The sequence below is a fragment of the Dendropsophus ebraccatus genome, chromosome 9, assembly GCF_027789765.1.
Source record: "Dendropsophus ebraccatus isolate aDenEbr1 chromosome 9, aDenEbr1.pat, whole genome shotgun sequence".
NCBI lineage: Eukaryota > Metazoa > Chordata > Amphibia > Anura > Hylidae > Dendropsophus > Dendropsophus ebraccatus.
Window position 1 is genome coordinate 31,184,004 of NC_091462.1, and position 20,933 is coordinate 31,204,936.

Sequence of the window (20,933 nt, forward strand, 5' to 3'; positions counted from 1 at the left end):
TGCATACTAAACGCTACATAGCATACAAAATCACAGATATCTGTCAAATTACATGTGTTATAGTAGATTTCTGGCCTTGGATCGGTGCAGTGTTCCTCCCTGATCTGTTCCTTTTGCTATATGCTCAGATATTTGCTGGAACCCTCATTTAGCATAGAGATCACTGTGTATCATCACTGACCTGCCGGTCTGATATCTGCTGCATGTATCTAATCAGGAAGTATACAGCAAAGGAAAGCAACCAATGAGCTGTATGTATCTAATCAGGAAGTATACAGCAAAGGAAACCAACCAATGAGCTGCATGTATCTAATCAGGAAGTATACAGCAAAGGAAACCAACCAATGAGCTGTGTGTATCTAATCAGGAAGTATACAGCAAAGGAAAGCAACCAATGAGCTGCATGTATCTAATCAGGAAGTATACAGCAAAGGAAAGCAACCAATGAGCTGCATGTATCTAATCAGGAAGTATACAGCAAAGGAAAGCAACCAATGAGCTGCATGTATCTAATCAGGAAGTATACAGCAAAGGAAACCAACCAATGAGCTGTGTGTATCTAATCAGGAAGTATACAGCAAAGGAAACCAACCAATGAGCTGTGTGTATCTAATCAGGAAGTATACAGCAAAGGAAAGCAACCAATGAGCTGCGTGTATCTAATCAGGAAGTATACAGCAAAGGAAAGCAACCAATGAGCTGCATGTATCTAATCAGGAAGTATACAGCAAAGGAAAGCAACCAATGAGCTGTATGTATCTAATCAGGAAGTATACAGCAAAGGAAAGCAACCAATGAGCTGTATGTATCTAATCAGGAAGTATACAGCAAAGGAAAGCAACCAATGAGCTGTATGTATCTAATCAGGAAGTATACAGCAAAGGAAACCAACCAATGAGCTGCGTGTATCTAATCAGGAAGTATACAGCAAAGGAAAGCAACCAATGAGCTGCGTGTATCTAATCAGGAAGTATACAGCAAAGGAAAGCAACCAATGAGCTGCGTGTATCTAATCAGGAAGTATACAGCAAAGGAAAGCAACCAATGAGCTGCGTGTATCTAATCAGGAAGTATACAGCAAAGGAAAGCAACCAATGAGCTGCGTGTATCTAATCAGGAAGTATACAGCAAAGGAAACCAACCAATGAGCTGTTTGTATCTGTTTCTGTATTTCTTTAGGGTGTTTGGTGTATTTCCTATATGAGAAGTATTGATTTGCTTGTCATACTGAGTCATTTTGCTCAGAAGTAATTTCCGGTAACGATTTTACGGATTTTATTTTTTTCCCTGATAGCCTGAAAAAGCCATTGAGGTCTATGAGCAGGCGTTGAGGAAGAATCCTACAGATGGCGCACTTGCCAGCAAGATTGGGAAAGCCTTGATCAAGACTCACAACTACACCAAGGTGCGTGTCTGGTACTGCATTCTCCTCTTATTAAAACATATGAGGTTGTAACATTCAGTCTTTGTACTAGGCCATCAGCTACTATGAGACGGCCCTGAAAAGCGTCCACCAGAGCTTCCTCCGCTATGATCTGGCTGAGCTCCTACTGAAACTGAAGCAATATGAAAAAGCGGAGAAGGTCCTCCAGCAGGCCCTGGATCATGAGACTGGTACGAGGTGTACTGCTTGGATTTGGTACATGATGGTTACCTTTTGAAGGAATTGAATGAATATCCCTTCATTCAATACAGTGTTGTTCTGTACTTGGGTAACATGACTATATAATCACTTCCATAATGATTTAGAATACATATCGTTCCCAAGCATTGTTGCCTTTTACTGATCACTATTAGGCCATAGATCTGGTGTGGCCTAATAGGCAGTCACTTCTAGGAAGCCTGGGGGGTTTAACTGCCCTCCCCCACATCTGCCATAATAAACCACTGGTGCATTGTAAGATAGAGGGACCACCCCCATCTAATACCATGGAGCTGTGGTCCCTACTGACCATGCATGACAGGGTTAAAAGATTCTCTAATCCTGAGTGGTACATCACTAGATTGCAATGTGTTACTGTGCGAGACTGTGCGATTACCATGATGTACATGTATGTTACCGAGTGAGAAGGAGTTAATGAAGATTATCATTTTTTTTTCTATCAGATCAACTGGTGTCATAAAGTTATATAGATTTGTACTTTACTTCTATTGAAAAATCTCAACTCTTCCAGTACTTATCAGCTGCTGTATGTCCTGCAGGAAGTGGTGTATTCTTTCCTGTTTGACAAAGTGCTCTATGCTGCCACCTCTGTCCATGTCAGGAACTGTCCAGAGCAGAAGAGGTTTTCTATGAGGATTGGCTACTGCTGTGGACAGTTCCTGACATGGACAGAGGTGGCAGCAGAGAGCACTTTGTCAGACTGGAAAAAATACAGAACTTGCTGCAAGACTTGAGATTTTTAAATCGAAGTAAATTACAAATCTATATAACTTTCTAAAACCAATTGATTTGAAAGACAAGAACATTTTGGCCAGAGTACCAATTTAACCTTTCCTTGTGATTGCATGTGTAAGGATGTTGAGCAGGAAGCAAGAAGCAGGCTTATGAGCTGAGGATGCTCCATACATGGCGGGTGCTGGCTGTGTTATACAGCTAAAGTCTGCCAGCAGTACCTGGGATAACTGACCCTGCCGGTTAACCCCTTCAGTAGTGACCATAGCGTTTAGGTGGGTAAAGAGAAAGGGGTGTCTCAGACTCCCAAAAAATGATGATCAATAAGTTACATTCAAAATGGCTTCTATAAAGCTGACAGCCTGTCCCACTAAAATAGGAAAGTTATGGGTTTCAGAATGTAGTGATATATAATTTTAAATGTTTTTATTTTTTTTATACATAGTAAAGCCTAATAAACTTTTTGGTATTGCTGTAATTATACTGACCCACATAGTGAAGTTCACTGGAAAGCAGGGATGAATACATAATGTGAATAGTAGAAAATCATTGGTGTGTGGGCGTTCTATTACATATACTTAGTATGCAGAAAAAGCCTTCTATATAACAGAGGCTATGATGCTGTCACTGGTCTGTCACCCACTATATCTTAATGATCACTATTGACTTTAATGGAGATGTCAGATGTGATGGTAAGAATAGTGATCCATGCCGTGCTAATTCTGCTATCAGAAGTGATGAAAAATCTTACACAAGCTGAGAGTTCCTGTGTGACTTCAGATGGATTGGGGCATGTAGATACAACTTGGTTTAATATTATTTTTTTTTTCATTTCTTTTTTTTTTTTTTTTTTTTTTCATTTCTTTTTGGTACTTTGCACAATGTTTTTTCTTTTCTGTAGTTGCCGGTGTAACATCTCATTGCTTTGATTCCCTTTAGTCAATGAGCTATCACCACTCATGGATGACAGCCGCTATCATGTTCTCCTTGCTAAAACCTACAGTAAGATGGAAAAGACAGAAGATGCTATTGTTTCTTTACAGCGGGTAATCCCCCTCCTATGTTTTCCTGCACACATTTTACATCATTTTAAAGGGGTATTCCAGTTCAGCACATACATCTTATTATTTGCATGTGATGGGCGCACAGCTGCATGGCTGTAATACCAGTCATAGCCACTGCTAATAGTATGGCGCTGTGCATGGTAAACAGTAAACGTTTATGCATCAGTCAGCTGATTGTGGGAGGTGTCAAGAGTTAATCCCCTAGGCCGATTGTCCAGTTGGCTGTTTTTTGTGTTGTATAACTTGAAAATTTTCAATGAAAATTTAAATAAAAAAAAAAAGTTAATCCCCTACAGATCTGACATTAATAGCTACAGATGTCAAACTCAGGCCTTCCAGCTATTACAAAACTACAATTCCCATCATGCCTGGACAGCCAAAGCTAAAGTTTTGGCTGTCCAGGCATGATAGGAATTGTAGTTTTGTACCAGCTGGGGGACCTGAATTTGACACCCCTGGTATAGGCCATTTGTTTAAAGCTGGAGAACCCCTTTAATTATGATATATTCTGTTTTATTACATGTACCCCATCCTCATTGAAGGCTCGGGAGATACAGGCCAGGGTACTGAAGAGAGCTCAGCTGGAGCAGCCAGACGCCGTCCCTGCCCAAAAGTCTCTGGCGGCAGAAATCTCAGCAGAAATCGCCAGACATGCCGCCGTCCAGCGAGACTATGAGAAGGCCATCAAGTTTTATAAAGAAGCGCTAGTCTACTGCGAGACAGACAATAAGGTAAGAAGTGTTAGGAGCCATTTACCTTCACAGGAGAATAATCCTTCTATTTACTGTGACATCAGAAGTTTAGAGCGCAGAGGAGCGGCACCTAGAGGCAATGTGTTCATATATAATATATAGATGTGCCATCAGGTGTAGAATTGTTTTTCCATTTTCAAAAATTGTCCTGGATAATTGTAGCTTACCTGCAGTTATTGAAAACTTCTGACATGTCAGATGATGTGGGTCCATCTGCTGTGAATGGGCTGTATTAATAAGCCAGTGAGAGCTGACGTTCACCCTGCAGGCACAGATCTGCACCATGGAGGAGTGAGTTTTATCGTTGGATTATGCCACCTGGGTGGGGCTTCACGACTACTAAGCTTTTTTTCATACCGCCCACATTGGCGCCCCTCTGTGGCGTAAATGGAGCCTAAACCCTGCACCCTCCGCCGGCCTGTTCCAATGGCCACCAAGGTGGGGCATAGACACAGATGATGTCAGGGTGGGGTGGGACCGACTGCATCTATGTCGGTGGGGTGAAGTGGCACAGCGGCCATGTAGCCCTGACCAAGTGGCACAATCCATCAACAATAAAAAGTCATTTTTCACTGGACCAAGCCCCTAGAAATCTAATATAAACTAAGGTCTGAAAACTGCAGAATTTAGACTTTTACAGCTGTGTAGTGTCTTTACAGCAGTGTCACTTTAAGTTATTTCCAGATAGATGTAGATAGAAGGATCTAGCAATGAGTTTACAGCTATTCACCCTTACCCTTCTGGTGCTACATCTACCCTACATGTTTTCTAGGCAGCCTCAGGTCTTCATTCAAATTCTTCAGCCACAAGTAGTCAAATGCCAAACGATCAGACTCTGGTTGCACTCATGTCTAATTGGGACATATAGGCAAGGAGAGAGTGCGGTGGCCGGGGCATCCACTCCCCCCCGGCCATAGCTAATTCTGTCACTTTAGCCTTATAGACTATAATAAGGCTAAACTGTCGGAATCAGCAAGTGGCCGGGGAGCGGATGGCCCGAACACACCGTGCTCTCTCCCCTATCTCATGCTTGATGACATGTCAAAAGTAAATTTTTTTTAAGGGATATTACAAGAAAACCAACTTTTAGAGGAGACTGCGGGGGAATGACCTCTATACCCCCTGCCGATTTCCATATTGGGCCCTAGTTTCTATATTATGAACAGAGCCTGCGGGTACAGCATGTGACCTGCGGCCAGGGTCGGACTGGGCCACCGGGGAGCCGGGGAAACCCCCGGTGGGCCCCTCCCCCTTTCTTCCCCCTGGTGGGCCCCTGAACAGGAGGCTCCCTGTTCAGCAGATCCAGGCCCAACATAAGCTTCTGCAGACTATGGCCCCTAGGACACTCCTGTCACCTCCTAACTATCCTGGCAGGGGCCCCACGTGTCCCCCCAGAACGGTCTCTGAGAGGAGAAGCCCCGGCACTTCCTGCATACAGAGTGTCTATGGGCTTCCTCTGTGCAGGGGGCGTGTCTTAGGGCAGCAGGAGCTCTGGGTGCTGTTATCTGTATGGACCAAGAAACAGTGCAGAGAGCAGGAAGTGCCGACACAGGAGGCAGCACAGAGAGAGGTGAGAGGATGTGTAATGTCATCTAATGGCCTCCAGTCATCCTGCTGGCATCCAGAGTGCAGGTGCCTGTCCCCTCTACACTGTGCAAATGCCCCTTCCCCACAGCACAATAGCCACCTCCTCCCTCCAGCCCTGTATATATATTCCCTCTCTGCCTCCAGCCCTGTATATATCCCCTCCCCCACCTCCAGCCCTGTACATGTTCCCTCTCTGCCTCCAGCCCTGTATATATCCCTCCTCTCTCCAGTCCTGTATATATCCTCCCCTACCTCCAGCCCTGTATATATCCCCCCTACCTCCAGCCTTGTATATATCCCCCTCCCTCCAGCCCTGTATATATCCCCCCTACCTCCAGCCCTGTATATATCCCCCTCCTTTCAGCCCTGTATATATCCCCCCTACCTCCAGCCCTGTATATATCCCCCCTACCTCCAGCCCTGTATATATCCCCCTCCTTTCAGCCCTGTATATATCCCCCCTACCTCCAGCCCTGTATATATCCCCCCTACCTCCAGCCCTGTATATATCCCCCCTACCTCCAGCCCTGTATATATCCCCCTCCTTTCAGCCCTGTATATATCCCCCCCTACCTCTAGCCCTGTATATATCCCCCTACCTCCAGCCCTGTATATATCCCCCTCACTCCAGCCCTGTATATATCCCCCTCACTCCAGCCCTGTATATATCCCTCCTCCCTCCAGCCCTGTATATATCCCCCTCCCCAGCCCTGTATATATCCCCCTCCCCAGCCCTGTATATATCCCCTCTCCCCCAGCCCTGTATATATCCCCTCTCCCCCAGCCCTGTATATATCCCCTCTCCCCCAGCCCTGTATATATCCCCTCTCCCCCAGCCCTGTATATATCCCACTCCCTCCAGCCCTGTATATATCCCTCCCTCCAGCCCTGTATATATCCCCTCTCCCCCAGCCCTGTATATATCTCCTCCTTCCAGCCCTGTATATATCCCCCTGTTATCGCTTATCTCATGGTGTATACTGTATATAGTGTTACCGCTTATCACTGGTCTCATGGTGTATACTGTACATATTGTTACTGGTTATCACTAATCCCATGCTATATATAGTGTTACCAGTTATCACTGATCTCATAGTATATACTGTGCTGATGGCTGGATCATTAGTCCGTCTGTTATGTTGTACGTAATGGGCTCAATACATTATAATGGAACCTATCAACTGCAATTGGTGCTGAGCCCGTCACTTGCAATATGACAGGTGAGCAATGATCCAGCCATTGTTGGGGGTCTCAGCACTGAAACCCTGGCTGATCAAACTTTTTACATGTCAGTCTGACAATGTTTTAATGACCACTCTATGCCTTTCATGATGGACATTAGGCCTCACTCTCGCTTAAAGCCGCTGTACTAACGTAAAAGGTTTGTCACTGGTTAAATCCGTCTATGTAGGGTGGGCCCCTAGAGTCAGTTTCCCTGGTGGGCCCAAGGTACCCCAGTCCGACACTGCCTGCGGCTCTATTCAGTCCTATGGAGTCGCGGGAAAAAGCCGAGTACACTGGAAGAGTGCTGTACTTGTCTCTTTCCCTTGGCTCCATAGCAATGAATAGAGCCGCAGGTCACGTGCTGTACCCGCAGGCTCTGTTCATAATACAGAAGCTGGGGGGAGATATGGAGATCTCCTGTTTTTCGAAAAGTTGATTTTCTTGGAACACCTTTTCACTGTGACTCTTTTAAAGGGGTAGTCCACCAAAAAAAATTTTCTTTCAAATCAACTGGTGCCATAAAGTGCCAGAGATTTGTAATTCACTTCTATTAAAAAATCTTAAGTCTTCCAGTACTTATCAGCTGCTGTGTGTCCAGCAGGAAGTGGTGTTTTCTTTCCTGTCTGACCCAGTGCTCTCTGTTGCCTCCTCTGTCCATGTCAGGAACTGTCCAAATCAGGAGCAAATCCCCATAGAAAACCTCTCCTGCTCTCCAGACTGGAAATAATACAACTTCCTGTTGGGCATACAGCAGCTGATAAGTACTGGAAGGCTTGAGATTTTTTAATAGAAGTAAATTACAAATCTCTAGCACTTCATGGTAGCAGTTGATTTGAAAGAAAAAAAATTTTGGTGGACTACCCCTTTAATGCATTTTTGGCAATTGAATTCTAAGTGCAAGCTTATCAAAAGATATAGGGAGAAAAAAAAAGTCCCCCCATTGGTTGTGAATAGTTGTGTTTTACTGATATGTGAAGTCTATTGAAGGACCATTTTGATGTTGTATATGTAGGTTATAATGGAGCTGGCACATCTGTATCTTGAGCAGGATGACATTGACTCGTGCCAGCAGCAGTGCACTCTTCTCCTGAAGAACGACCAGCACAACGAGGCTGCCACAATGGTAAGTCACACATCTCTATATACACAGCACAGACTGGGCTCATACATGATCACACACATGGCAAGTAATGGTGGAATACTTACATTCAAGAGAATAAAATACTTCTGCGTCTTGGTCATACCAATGGGCGTCGAGGAAGCGGGGTATATGTGCTGATGACGTCACGGAGGGGAGGGGCCTACGGTGACGCAGTGGGCGGGGGTCCCACTAAGCCCCGCCCATTTAGCACAATCTACAGATGGTAAAAGATCTCTTTTTACTGGAACAAGCACCATGATGTATGATGTAAAATAAGGTATGAAAACTGCTAAATTTACCCTTTACATCTGGTTAGAGGAGTCAGAATGCAGAAAGGGGGCGACAGTGTCACTTTAAGGGAAAACTGATATGAATGCTAATGTATTACACAGGGGTTGGGGGTACACACCATTGAAATATATAGGAGTCACACTTCGTCCCCTGCCCTAACCATGACACCGCACAAATCCAGCCATGTTGACAGTGATGAATTTTAGAGATTCTGCCGAAGCTGAGGTTGTGTCCTATGAGGTCGGAAAGTATCTGGCCCAGTATACCGAGAACGTCTCCAGCATCTGTAATAATGCTGATGTCAGCACAGAAATACAGATGTATGTGAATGGTGGCTGCCAGTCAGATTGAGGAGAACACGCTGTGCCCTGAACGCGCCAAATAAATGATGTCTGTCAATGCGGGGGACAACATGCTGCAATCTGCATCTTATCTACAATGTTATTCAGAGAAACCTGAGACAGGCTGCAATAATCTGGCGCTCTCATGTCCTGATGTGAAGTCACTCCGTGCGCTGGATTTGGCACCTTGGCCTTGTTTACCAGGCAGTCACTTGTTTTCGTGGAACACATAATCTTATTGCTGTTATTTTTTATTCTGTATATTGGACTTGTCAGCTGCTAATGTCACCGCAGCGCTCCGCAGGGCCAAAAACACAGGCAAGCAAAAGTTTCCATCTGGAAAATGCCAGGCGCTGAATAAGGTGCTTAAAGCGGATCTGTCAGCTTAGTATGGTGTGTTATGTAAGGGCAGAATATTACAGATACAGCTCCGCACCCCTGGTAGCCAAAGCAGCACTTATTAAGTTCCATGTGGGCAAAAGGAGTGTTAAAAGAGTAAAGCGAAGGATGTCAGGGCATGCTGGGAGTTGTAGTTTTGTAACAGCCACTGATTGGGTCTACACATTTAAACTTGTCTACCTTGTGTAGTCTGTACACTGTCCAGATGCATCTTCCAGTCCTATGCACTGAACACCACAGAGCATAAAGGGGTACTCCAGAGCAACTCAAACCAACTGGTGCCAGAGATTTGTAATTTACTTCTAAAAAATGTACATTCTTCCAGTACTTATCAGCTGCTGCATGTCCAGCAGGAAGTGATGTATTCTTTCCAGTCTGACACAGTGCTCGCTGCTGCCACCTCTGTCCATGTCAGGAACTGTCCAGAGCAGTAGCAAAGAAAACCTCTCCTGCTCTCCAGGCTGGAAAGAATATATCACTTCCTGCAAGACATACAGCTGCTGATAAGTCCTGGAAGGCTTGAGATTTAAAAGTAAATCAGAAATCTTTTTATTTATTTTTTTTGCTGGAGTCCTCCTTTAAGTTGGATCCCATAACACGATGCCCTGGAGTAGTGGCCCATATGAGGCAGGGCTGTCCAAAAGTATATAGCCCTCCATTGCTAGAAGGCTTCAAGCCAGACACCTGGACTCTAAGTGATACAAGCAGAGTACAATAAGCCGAGGTCAGTCCCTAACCACGTTACACAGTCCCTGATAGACGTGTGATATTTTCTTCCAGTGTCCTTTAATCCCATTTCCCTTTCTCCCTAAACCCTGCAGATGATGGCCGATCTTATGTTTAGGAAGCAGGACTATGAGCAGGCCGTATTTCATTTTCAGCAGCTTCTGGAACGCAAGCCAGGTAAGCACCGCGCTCATTCTGTCCTTGTTTCAGATCCCCCTTGTTTCATTATCTTTAAAGGGGAACGATCAGCAGGTTAGAAGAATCTAACCTCCTTATAGCCTCCTATAGCGCTGGGGCGCTGAGGAGGAAGGTGTGTGTCTTACCTTCCTTCTCGGCACTGGTCCTGCGCTGTTAGTTGCGGCACCCTTAGGAGCACTGCCACATCATCCGGCCTGCCCCCTCTATTGATTATCAATAAATCGGTCAGGCCAGATGACGTGGCAGTGCTCCAGAGCGGAGTTTACCATGACTAACAGCGTGGGACCAGTGTCGGGGAGAAAGGTAAGACACAAACCTTCTTCCTCAGCGTCCTCAGGCGCTATAGGAGGCTAGATTTATCTAGCCTGCTGATAGTTCCCCTTTAATGTCCATTGGGTAGAATAGTGCATCATACTATGTTATTTTGGCCACCAAAGTCAAAGGAAAACTAATGGAACAGAGATTATCTGAATCCAACCTACTCAAAAAAGTCTCACGGAAATCACCGTAGACCTCAGAGGAAATAATACAGTTACGGCCCTTTTACACGGAAGTGGCATTTCTAGGAACACTCAATTGTGTAAAAGTGGCAGAGATCAGCCGACGAACAAGCAAACAGCTGATTGGATCTTTTTGTGAAACTTATATTTATTGGCCGCACATCTCTCCGCGTAAACAGGAGATGGGGGCAGCCAATGTCCACATGAATGATACAGCCGTCATTCGTGTGACCCGATTGTGCGGTTTATCACCTCTTGTACATTCACTACATACTAGCGCCAATCTTGCAGATTGGCGCTACTTTGTGTCCGTACATAGTCCCGTAAGGACCCTTACACACCAGTGTGATGATGTCAGCAGAACAAGCGATTTCACCTACAACACTAATGACAGAATACAACCAGCCACTGTAATTCTACCTGAATACCAAGTCTATAAGGAGAAGAGGAGTTGTAACTGCACTTATGTATGGGGATTGTCAAGCCAAGATGAGTTTTAAGAGAGGTGATGTGTCTCATCGAAGAGACTGCTAAACTGGGGAATGGCGACTAACATAGGCCATGCAATGCGCCATAATAATAATACATGCAAAGTAGCTCTCTAGTAAAAGGAAAACTGCTTCCTTCTAGTGCTCCTATAGGGGGTAGCATCCCCTTAAGTGATACTCGACCCTTACTTAAACAGGTCATCCAGTGTTAGAAAAACATGGCAGCTTTCCTTTAGAAACCGCACCCCTCCTGTCATCAGTTTGGCTGTGGGTTTTGCAGCTTAGTTCCATTGAAGTGAATGGAGCTGAATTGTAATACCACACATAACCTTAGGACAGGGGTGACAGCTGTGCCTTTTCTACTCCTGGATAACCCCTTTAAAGAGTTTTTACAATGTCACTGGGTAATAGGCATAATATATAATATGCAGACCATCTAAACACCATACAGACTTTTATTCCAATGTGGTCCAGTCCAGTTACCATTCTCATTGTTAGCATACAGCTGTTTAGTTATTCACACACAACAGATGTACGTACATTGTATTATGGAGCGTGCGGACAGAACCAACAACTTGGATCACTCAGCGGATCACAAGAGATTCTTTTCGTAATAATACAGTAATGTCAGTGGAGAGTTGTTGTGTAAGCCGTTCTCCATATTTCCTGCCGATGAGCTCAGACCTATTTTTTTTCTTCTTTACAGACAATTACGCCACTCTTGCTCGCCTGGTTGACCTCTTGAGAAGAGCAGGAAAACTTGAAGAAATACCAAAGTTTCTTGATCTGGCAGAGAAACACTCATCTAGAGCAAAGCTGGAGCCTGGCTTTCACTATTGCCGAGGGTTATATCTATGGTACGTCCATTTCTAGCCCATTAATAGTGTGTGGTGCTGCGCAAGAAGTGTACAGAAATCCTGGTAGATCATTATTAAAGGAGAAGTCCAACAATTTCTAAAAGCCATCAGGGGGGGAGGGGGATTTATTCCAAATAACAACTCTCCTCGTGCCTGCAGGGAGCGGCTGGAGCGACGGCGGGACCCCAGCCAGGCTCCGGGATCTCTGGGGTGTCAACATCACAACCTGGCTGATGGACTGGACGCTCAGCCAGTCAGTGACTGGGGTGGGAAGCCGCTTCAGACACTGATTGGCTGAGCGGCCAGTCCATCAGCAGGGACAGGAATTTTCCCTGAGTTGTGACAAATCTCATCACTAAAAATAATGCTGATGTGTGAATATGGGCTTAGAATTCACCAGACTTCTGCTTTAAGTGGAGGACTCTAGTGTAACATGGAGCGGGTTACTGCACAGTTGTTTGTTCCTGTATACAGAGGCTTCTGCATTTGTGCAGTTTCTAGAGAACCCACAGGGATTCCTTGTGCAGTAGCAGCTTGGAGGAATCCTAAGGGCCCTATTCCACCGGACGATTATCGTTCAGATTATCGTTAAATCGTTCGAATCTAAACGATAATCGTTCGGTTGAAATGCAGTAACGATTAACGACCGAACGAGAAATCATTGATCGCTTTATAAGACCTGGACCTATTTTTATCGTTGCTCGTTCGCAAAACGTTCGCAAATCGTTCGCATTGAATAGGACATCGTTCAGTCGTTCGCAATAGATACGAACGCAATAGCGAAGAAATACGGAAGAAGAAACGATCGCAATTACGATCATAAGTAACGATTATCGTTCCATGGAAATGAGTGAACGTTTTCAGCTCTTTCGCAATAGCGGTCGTTTGAGATCGGTAATCGTTAACGATTCTGCTAACGATAATCGTCCGGTGGAATAGGGCCCTAAGACCTGAGATCTTGGGGTGTGATCACTTGCCACTTTATGTTAAGTGAATGTGTTATGAGTGTGCAGCACACCTGCAGCAGGAGGAGTACAAGGACTAGCCACATTGTCATGTAGTGAGGCTAATTCCCTTGTATTGTGTTCAACTTTCCTTTAGCGCCACCATAAAAAAAAAAAAGTGTTCATATAAATTATAACCCTAGGTGCTCCGATTCCAGTGGTGTTTTTCATTATTTGTGCCATATTGCAGCTCAATTCCATTGAAGTAAACAGGAGAGATCACAGTACACCCAGGCCCGGACATGTCAAAAGTCTTCTTTCTTTTAAAAGTGACAGTCACTCTGGGACTTTGTTCAGGTCTACAAGTAATGTTGCCCATTGAGTATTGGTCTTTTTGTTTTCTAGGTATACCGGTGAGCCCAATGACGCCCTTCGACATTTCAATAAAGCCCGTAAAGACAGCGACTGGGGTCAGAACGCAGTCTATAACATGATTGAGATCTGCCTGAATCCTGATAATGAAACAGTAGGAGGAGAGGTCTTTGACAATCTGGATGGTGACCTGGGGTATGGAAATGATAATATATATATATATATATATATATATATATTGCTTGTACATAACAGGCCGGGCTGTAGTGTAAAGGGAGGGACAGAGCATTAGCAGTAGAGGTAAAAGCATATGGACAACTTAGAATGCATTTTTTTTATTGCTCCATTGCACTTATAGTGTAAAGCAATGATTTGCACATAGGTCTGTATTTTTTGCTTTATAAGACACTTCACTAGTTTTCCTAAACACATCCCTAATTTAGACAACTCAAAACAGGGTGGTTAATGCTGTGAAGTAGGGCTGGGCGATATGGGCAAAAAATAAAATCTCGATTTTTTTTTAAAATTTTTTGACGATTCTCGATTTAAATCTCGATTTTTTTTCCTTTTTTGCTAAATAAACAGAACATTTTCTCCCTGCAGCATCAGATACTATTTTAATATTTTAGACAACAACTGTATTGATTTCCAGTGTAACAGAGGCCCCATATAGTATAGGAAATCATGTTTGTGCCTCCATCTACGTAGGGTGTAGTAGTGGAGGTATAGTGGATAGGGGGTGTAGTAGTACAGGTATAGATGAGGGGTGACTGGGGTAAAACTGAAGGGGACTGGGGTGACACTAAAGGGGACTGGGGTGACACTAAAGGGGACTGGAGGACACTAAAGGGGACACTAAAGGGGACTGGGGTGACCCTGGGGGACACTAAAGGGGACTGGGGTGACACTGGGGGACACTAAAGGGGACTGGGGTGACACTAAAGGGGACTGGGGTGACACTGGGGGACACTAAAGGGGACTGGGGTGACACTAAAGGGGACTGGGGTGACACTAAAGGGGACTGGGGTGACACTAAAGGGGACTGGGGTGACACTGGGGGACTGGAGGGACAATGGGGGACACTAAAGGGGACTGGGGGACACTAAAGGGGACTGGGGGACACTAAAGGGGACTGGGGGACACTAAAGGGGACTGGGGTGACCCTGGGGGACTGGAGGGACAATGGGGGACACTAAAGGGGACTGGGGTGACCCTGGGGGACTGGAGGGACAATGGGGGACACTAAAGGGGACTGGGGTGACACTGGGGGACACTAAAGGGGACTGGGGTGACACTAAAGGGGACTGGGGTGACACTGGGGGACACTAAAGGGGACTGGGGTGACACTAAAGGGGACTGGGGTGACACTAAAGGGGACTGGGGTGACACTAAAGGGGACTGGGGTGACACTGGGGGACTGGAGGGACAATGGGGGACACTAAAGGGGACACTGAGGGGACTGGGGGGACACTGAGGGGACTGGGGGACACTGAGGGGACTGGGGGGACACTGAGGGGACTGGGGGGGAGACTGAGGGGACTGGAGGGACAATGGGGGACACTGAGGGGACTGGGGGGGACACTGAGGGGACTGGGGGGGACACTGAGGGGACTGGGGGGGGACACTGAGGGGACTGGGGGGGGACACTGAGGGGACTGGGGGGGACACTGAGGGGACTGGGGGGGACACTGAGGGAACACTGAGGGGATTGGGGGGGGGACACTGAGGGAACAATGAGGGGACTGGGGGGGACACACTGAAGGGGACTGGGGGGGGACACTGAAGGGGACTGGGGGGGGACACTGAAGGGGACTGGGGGTTGACACACTGAAGGGGACGGGGGGGGGGACACTGAGGGAACAATGAGGGGACGGGGGGGACACTGAAGGGGACTGGGGGGGGGACACTGAGGGAACAATGAGGGGATTGGGGGGACACTGAGGGGACTGGGGGGTGACTGGTGCAGCTGGAGGTGATTGGAGCAGGAGGGCACATACATCTCCTCCTCCTCTCACCTCCACACACACGCTCCCCTCCCGGCCAGATATGGAGGTCCCGGGTCTGTGGAGGAGGAGGCCGCAGGGACTACAGTAGGTGGTGATCGCATAGCTGCGGGTCACGGAGCTATACAGCGGGAACGGGGGTCTGCAGCGAGCCCCCCGTTCCCGCTGTATAGCTCCAGGACGAGCAGCGCCGCGATCACCACCTACTGTAGTCCCTGCGGCCTCCTCCTCCACAGACCCGGGACCTCCATATCTGGCCGGGAGGGGAGTGGGACGCTCAGTGGAAGGGGCGGGGGCAGGTCAGCGGCGGCGCTGTCAGTGGCTGGAGGCCGCCGGCACTGCACCGCCCCTCTCCAGCCTGGCCACCCAGCATCTTCTCCCCGCTCACCCACACCGCCCCTCTACGGCTCTCCCGCCGGCCTGCACCGCAACCCCCCTTCTCTCAGCTCCTCCCCGGCACCGCAGCCCGAAATGATTTTTTGTGAAAATCGAATTTACGATTTTCACAAAAAATCTAATCGATTTCAACGTTCTGGACGATTAATCGAATTAATTCGATTAATCGCCCAGCCCTACTGTGAAGGGATCAATGTTTGTTCAGATTATAGAGCCACTTTAACACTCTCCATGACAGTACATTATACCCACACTTGGACAGCTCTGCTGCATGTACAGTACACATACACAGTTCTACTACATTAATGTACAGACACACACACACACACACACACACAATGCTGCTACATCAATATACAGACATAGAGCTCGGCGCCAGACAGACACACGGTGCTGCTATATCAATATAGAGACACAGAGGTCGGTGACAGACAGACGGACACACAGTTCTACTACATCAATATACAGACACGCAGAGATCAGCTTCATACAGACAGACACACACACAATTTTTTTATACAGATTGTCCCTACTTACAGTATCTGTATACTCCTCAGTCATGTGACTAACCACATGAATCTGACATCACTGAAAGTCCCTCAGCCCCCGTTCTTGGTAAGTTACTATGGGGCTTGTACGTGTAGGAATTGTACGTGAATCACATAATTTCCAGATTCCTCTCCTGCCCGGCACTGATATCATTGATCCGTGTCCGGCAGGAGAAGGGAGAGAACCGCTACACAGTTCACTCAACAGTCCTTTTTTATTTTTCCTTTAAAAAAAGAAAACATTTGATAAGTTTTATATGAATCCTAAAATGTTGCCAAATGGTGAAAACTGCAGCTTTTCCCCCCCAATAAGCCCTTATATGTTTGTGTGGAAAAAAATATAAATGTTATAGATCTTAGGCTGCCAGAATGATAAAATAAAGGCTCTTAAAGGTCACTAAAAGGTTGCTGTCCGACAACCACAGGGTCCTTTTACACGGCTGATCTAGTGCTACAAATGTGCGCTGATCAGTGAGATGGTTCCTGGTCTGCAGAGCCTTTACAGGGCCCGCTCATCCGGCCTATTCACTTTATCAGAGAAGAAGTGCAGCCAACTAGTGATGATTTGAAGTGTTTATCTGTATATATAATATGAGACGTGCACATTTTGTGTTTGTAGGAATTCCACTGAGAGGCAGGAATCGGTGCAGCTCGCTGTCAGGACCACCGAGAAACTTCTCAAAGAACTAAAGCCACAGACTCTTCAGGGTCACATCCAGCTCCGGATCATGGAGAACTATTGCCTAATGGCAACCAAACAAAAAGCAAATGTGGAGCGTGCTCTGAACACGTTTACTGAAGTGGCCGCTGCGGAGGTGATGGCGACAGTATGCCTGTGTTGTGTTCCTTTCCGTTACATCTTACAATAGCAATAATAATGGCTTTATTTATATAGCACCCACATATTTTGCAGAGCTGTACACAGCTTGTCATTAGAAATGAGAAAACCTGATTGAATACCAGGGCTGCAGCCATGTGTTCCCGGACTGCCTAGGGCTACATCCAACTCCTTCAGCCACCAGTATGCAAATGCTGAAGGATCGGACTTGAGCATGCTGGAGTTGCACTCATCTCTACTTGTCATCATTCAAATTGGTCCCTGTTCCCATTGAGGCTTAGGGTACTATTACACTGAACGATAATGAACCAAATCGGCCCTATCGGACGATTATCGTTCCGTGTAATAAACACAATGATCAGCCGATGATTGTTGTCATCGGCTGATCGCTTATATAGGTTTGGACCTATAATTGTTGGCCACTGACCGCGCATCGCTACGTGTAATAGCGGTGCGCGACCAGCAGCTGACAATTTGCAAAGTAAATACATTACCTATCCCATGGTCAAGGGCTTCTCTTACGGTCTGCTTCTCCCCGGGTCCCGCGCGCTACAACTTCAGAGCACTCTGCCTTAGCCGACAGGCCGCTCTGAAGCTGCAGTGCGCGGGACCTGGTGAGAAGCTGCACACAAGAGAAGCCCTGGACCATGGATAGGTAATGTATGCTAGTTTAGCAAGGGCTACAAGGACATCGGTAACTATGTCCCTGCAGCCCTTGTTAAACGATTATCGGGTCGTGTAATAGGCCCAGTAAATGAGCACCGATCTAGCACTTGTTTACAGTTATTATCGGGCCCCCATTGGCCCGTGTACTAGTACCCTTACCATCTAAATTCACTGATCTGTGTCTTTTTGGATGTGGGAGAAAATTGAAGAACATAGAAACTCCTTGCAGATCCCCAGAACCAGAGCGCTGCAAGGCAACAGTGCTAAGCCAACATGACAGGGACAGATTCATTTATGGTGATGCATATATCTGATTATCACTGGCATAGTATATAGCTACCCACCTGTACCCTATCATGTCCCTACCCTATTCGACCCTACATGTCAGACCTTTACAGTTCTAGTCTTAAGTTTTTTATTATTATTTTATTTTATTTTCCCCAAAATCTTTTTATTGGATACATATATAGTACAACACAAGACATGTTAGCAGTTCACAGTATCGGTTCAAGTGGACCGAGATATGATACAAGGCGAGTCCTTGTGAAAATAATGCACAGCTTCTGGGAAAACAATTTTCGCCTCCCAAGTAAGGCACATATAGCTAGTTCCTTCTCTCTATATCAGTAACATCCGCAGCAAATGACTAGGAGGTAAAAATAAGTGTTGTGTAGAAAAGACATTTGTATCACTATTATTATTATTATTATTATTATTATTATTATTATTATTATTATAGTGTTGTGTGCCATAGTAACCATACAATTTCCTCTCCTAGAAGGACCATGTGCCCGCTCTTTTGGGCATGGCCACTGCCTACATGATATTGAAGCAAACCCCAAGAGCCAGGAACCAGTTGAAAAGAATTTCCAAAATGAACTGGACCCCAGTAGAAGCCGAGGAGTTTGAAAAGAGTCTATTGCTCCTGGCGGACATTTACATCCAGTCAGGAAAGTACGACATGGCGGGCGAGCTCCTGAAACGCTGCCTGCGTCATAACAGGGTATGTATGAGAGGGGGGGGGGGGGGGGTTGTGGCGCTTGGATTTTTTGCACATGCCAGTAAATCCTCCTTTGGTGTACATAGAAATTGCTGGAGATTGTTAAAAATGCATTTGAGGGAACTGTAAAACTCATTCCCATGTCCTTAATTGTAATAAAAATTAGGTTTTCTCATAATTGACTCTAGATAGAAAAAGACGATTACTAGCGAGCATTATCAGAAAAATACCTTTCATCAGAGGGAAGAAGAATCCTCTAAGGGCTTCTAATGTTCCCTTTCCAGAAGCAATTACACTGACAATACTGACTGCCTTACTGACTACTTCTCATTCATACGCAGATGAACTTTAAAAAAAAAAAAAAAGCTCATTTGTATTCAGCCTATGTGATATTCCATATTATTCACACTAATCCCCTCGAAGTATTCCGGGATTGTAGAAGTCATCTTGGTGTTAAGCTGAGATGTCAGTAAATGAAGCAGAATCATTTAGACCTTGACCACCCTTCCTTATATATCTCGTTACCAAATCCCCAACCAATCAGAACTGTCGTTGTTTCTGTATGGCATGTCCAAATGTTTTTATTTTAAAGTGACAGTAACACAAAGCTATTATTGGCCGTATTGGTCCGATATATCGGTCGTTACGGACGATAATCGTTTTGTGTAATAGAAGACCGATCAGCCAACATGCACAGTCATGCAACATGCATCGGCTGATGGTTGTCTTTCAACAGGCTTAAACGGCAATGATCAGCCTGGCGACGATCTGCTGCCACTTCTTGCAATAGGAGTGGCGATAGCAAACCACCACTATCTCCTATGGCCCTACCCCTGATGATCTTACCAGCTCACTGTCAACACATGTAATAGCGCCTTTAAAGGGACTGACTTCACGGTTATTTTCCCAGCAGCTAATAGAATATAGATGGAGTTCAGGGGGTAGGGAAAGACCTTCTGCAATGCCTGCATGGAAAGGAGTGTTTCCATGTGTTGATGTTGAGATGCCACTACCACTTTAAATTGGTGTTCTGGTTTACATTTATTGTTGGCATATCCTCAGGATAGGTGTCAATGTTAGACTGGTGGGGGTCTGGCATACCTGGCCAATCAGCTGTTTGCAAGAGCCACAGAGCCCACATAAACAGAGAAAAGTGTTAGACACAGACAGCTCCGTACATTGTGTAGTGGCCATACTGGGTTACTGCAGCTTATTGAAGTGAATAGGAGCTGAGCTGCAGTAACCCAGCACGACCACTACACATGATATGGAGCTGTGTGCTTCCAGCTCTCTTTTTCTTTGACAGTCGAGGTTTAGATTCAAGTTTATCATGTAGTTATGTGTCAGATTATCAAAGGTTCCAGATTAGCCGGATTAGAGGAATTTTTTTGTATGGAGTATAACACTAAATATGCATTCATATGAGGATGGTACGTGAAACGACAGTAATCATGGAAACCTCGGGTCTTATAGTAATCTTTCTCTGTTACTCCCTTGTTCCAGTCCTGCTGCAAGGCTTATGAATACACTGGATACATAATGGAAAAAGAGCAAGCGTATAAAGATGCAGCCAGCAACTATGAACTGGCCTGGAAGTATGGGAACCAGACAAACCCCACTGTCGGTAAGCAGGAATGACATCACTGCCCCAAGGATACAGACTGTGGTTGTTTTTATTGGGAGGAGGACGGAATAACTAATAGGCCCAGGCTTAATAATGCACGGCCACCAACATACACAGTAGTCAAGGATTAATCATATTACATAGAGACACATGCACCAATTCATACACATAGCCATACAAAAGGATGATCAGCAGGTTCATATGCCAGCTGAGCTGGTGATTCCAGCCCCAGTATTTTTTCTTCCCTAGGTGGCGCTGTTTTCCAGTATTTTAATCTAAAACCTATATGTAAATGAGTCTGTTTGGTGCACTTGGGGTGTTCCTCTGCTCTTCACGCTCGCTTGTCCCCTCCTTCTCTCGCTCTCTAAGTAGACTTGGCTACTTATGTATATATGAATATGCATAAGTAGGAGGCGGCGGGGGACAGTGCACTGAAAGGTAAAGGGACATTTACATATCTGCTTCAGAGTAAACTACCAAAAAACAGCGCCACTGAAGGAAGAAAGAACAGGTATCTATAAACCTACTGATAGTTTTCCCTTTCAAGATTTAACATTTGTGCCTTAAAGGGGTATTCCA

The 20,933-nt window shown here is 45.7% G+C and overlaps 1 protein-coding gene across 2 annotated transcripts in view; it reads left to right on the plus strand.

Annotated features, from left to right (window-relative positions):
* Positions 1 to 20,933, plus strand: part of TTC21B (tetratricopeptide repeat domain 21B) — a 60,017-nt gene that overhangs the window by 32,851 nt on the left and 6,233 nt on the right. For both annotated transcript variants that reach the window (XM_069982870.1, XM_069982871.1), the window contains exons 17-27: positions 1,295 to 1,405; positions 1,476 to 1,614; positions 3,335 to 3,441; positions 4,002 to 4,190; positions 8,035 to 8,145; positions 10,016 to 10,097; positions 11,813 to 11,963; positions 13,313 to 13,474; positions 16,846 to 17,041; positions 18,509 to 18,733; positions 20,234 to 20,354. In XM_069982870.1, coding sequence (XP_069838971.1) covers positions 1,295 to 1,405; positions 1,476 to 1,614; positions 3,335 to 3,441; positions 4,002 to 4,190; positions 8,035 to 8,145; positions 10,016 to 10,097; positions 11,813 to 11,963; positions 13,313 to 13,474; positions 16,846 to 17,041; positions 18,509 to 18,733; positions 20,234 to 20,354 — 1,594 coding nt within the window. The remainder of the gene's footprint in view (positions 1 to 1,294; positions 1,406 to 1,475; positions 1,615 to 3,334; positions 3,442 to 4,001; positions 4,191 to 8,034; positions 8,146 to 10,015; positions 10,098 to 11,812; positions 11,964 to 13,312; positions 13,475 to 16,845; positions 17,042 to 18,508; positions 18,734 to 20,233; positions 20,355 to 20,933) is intronic.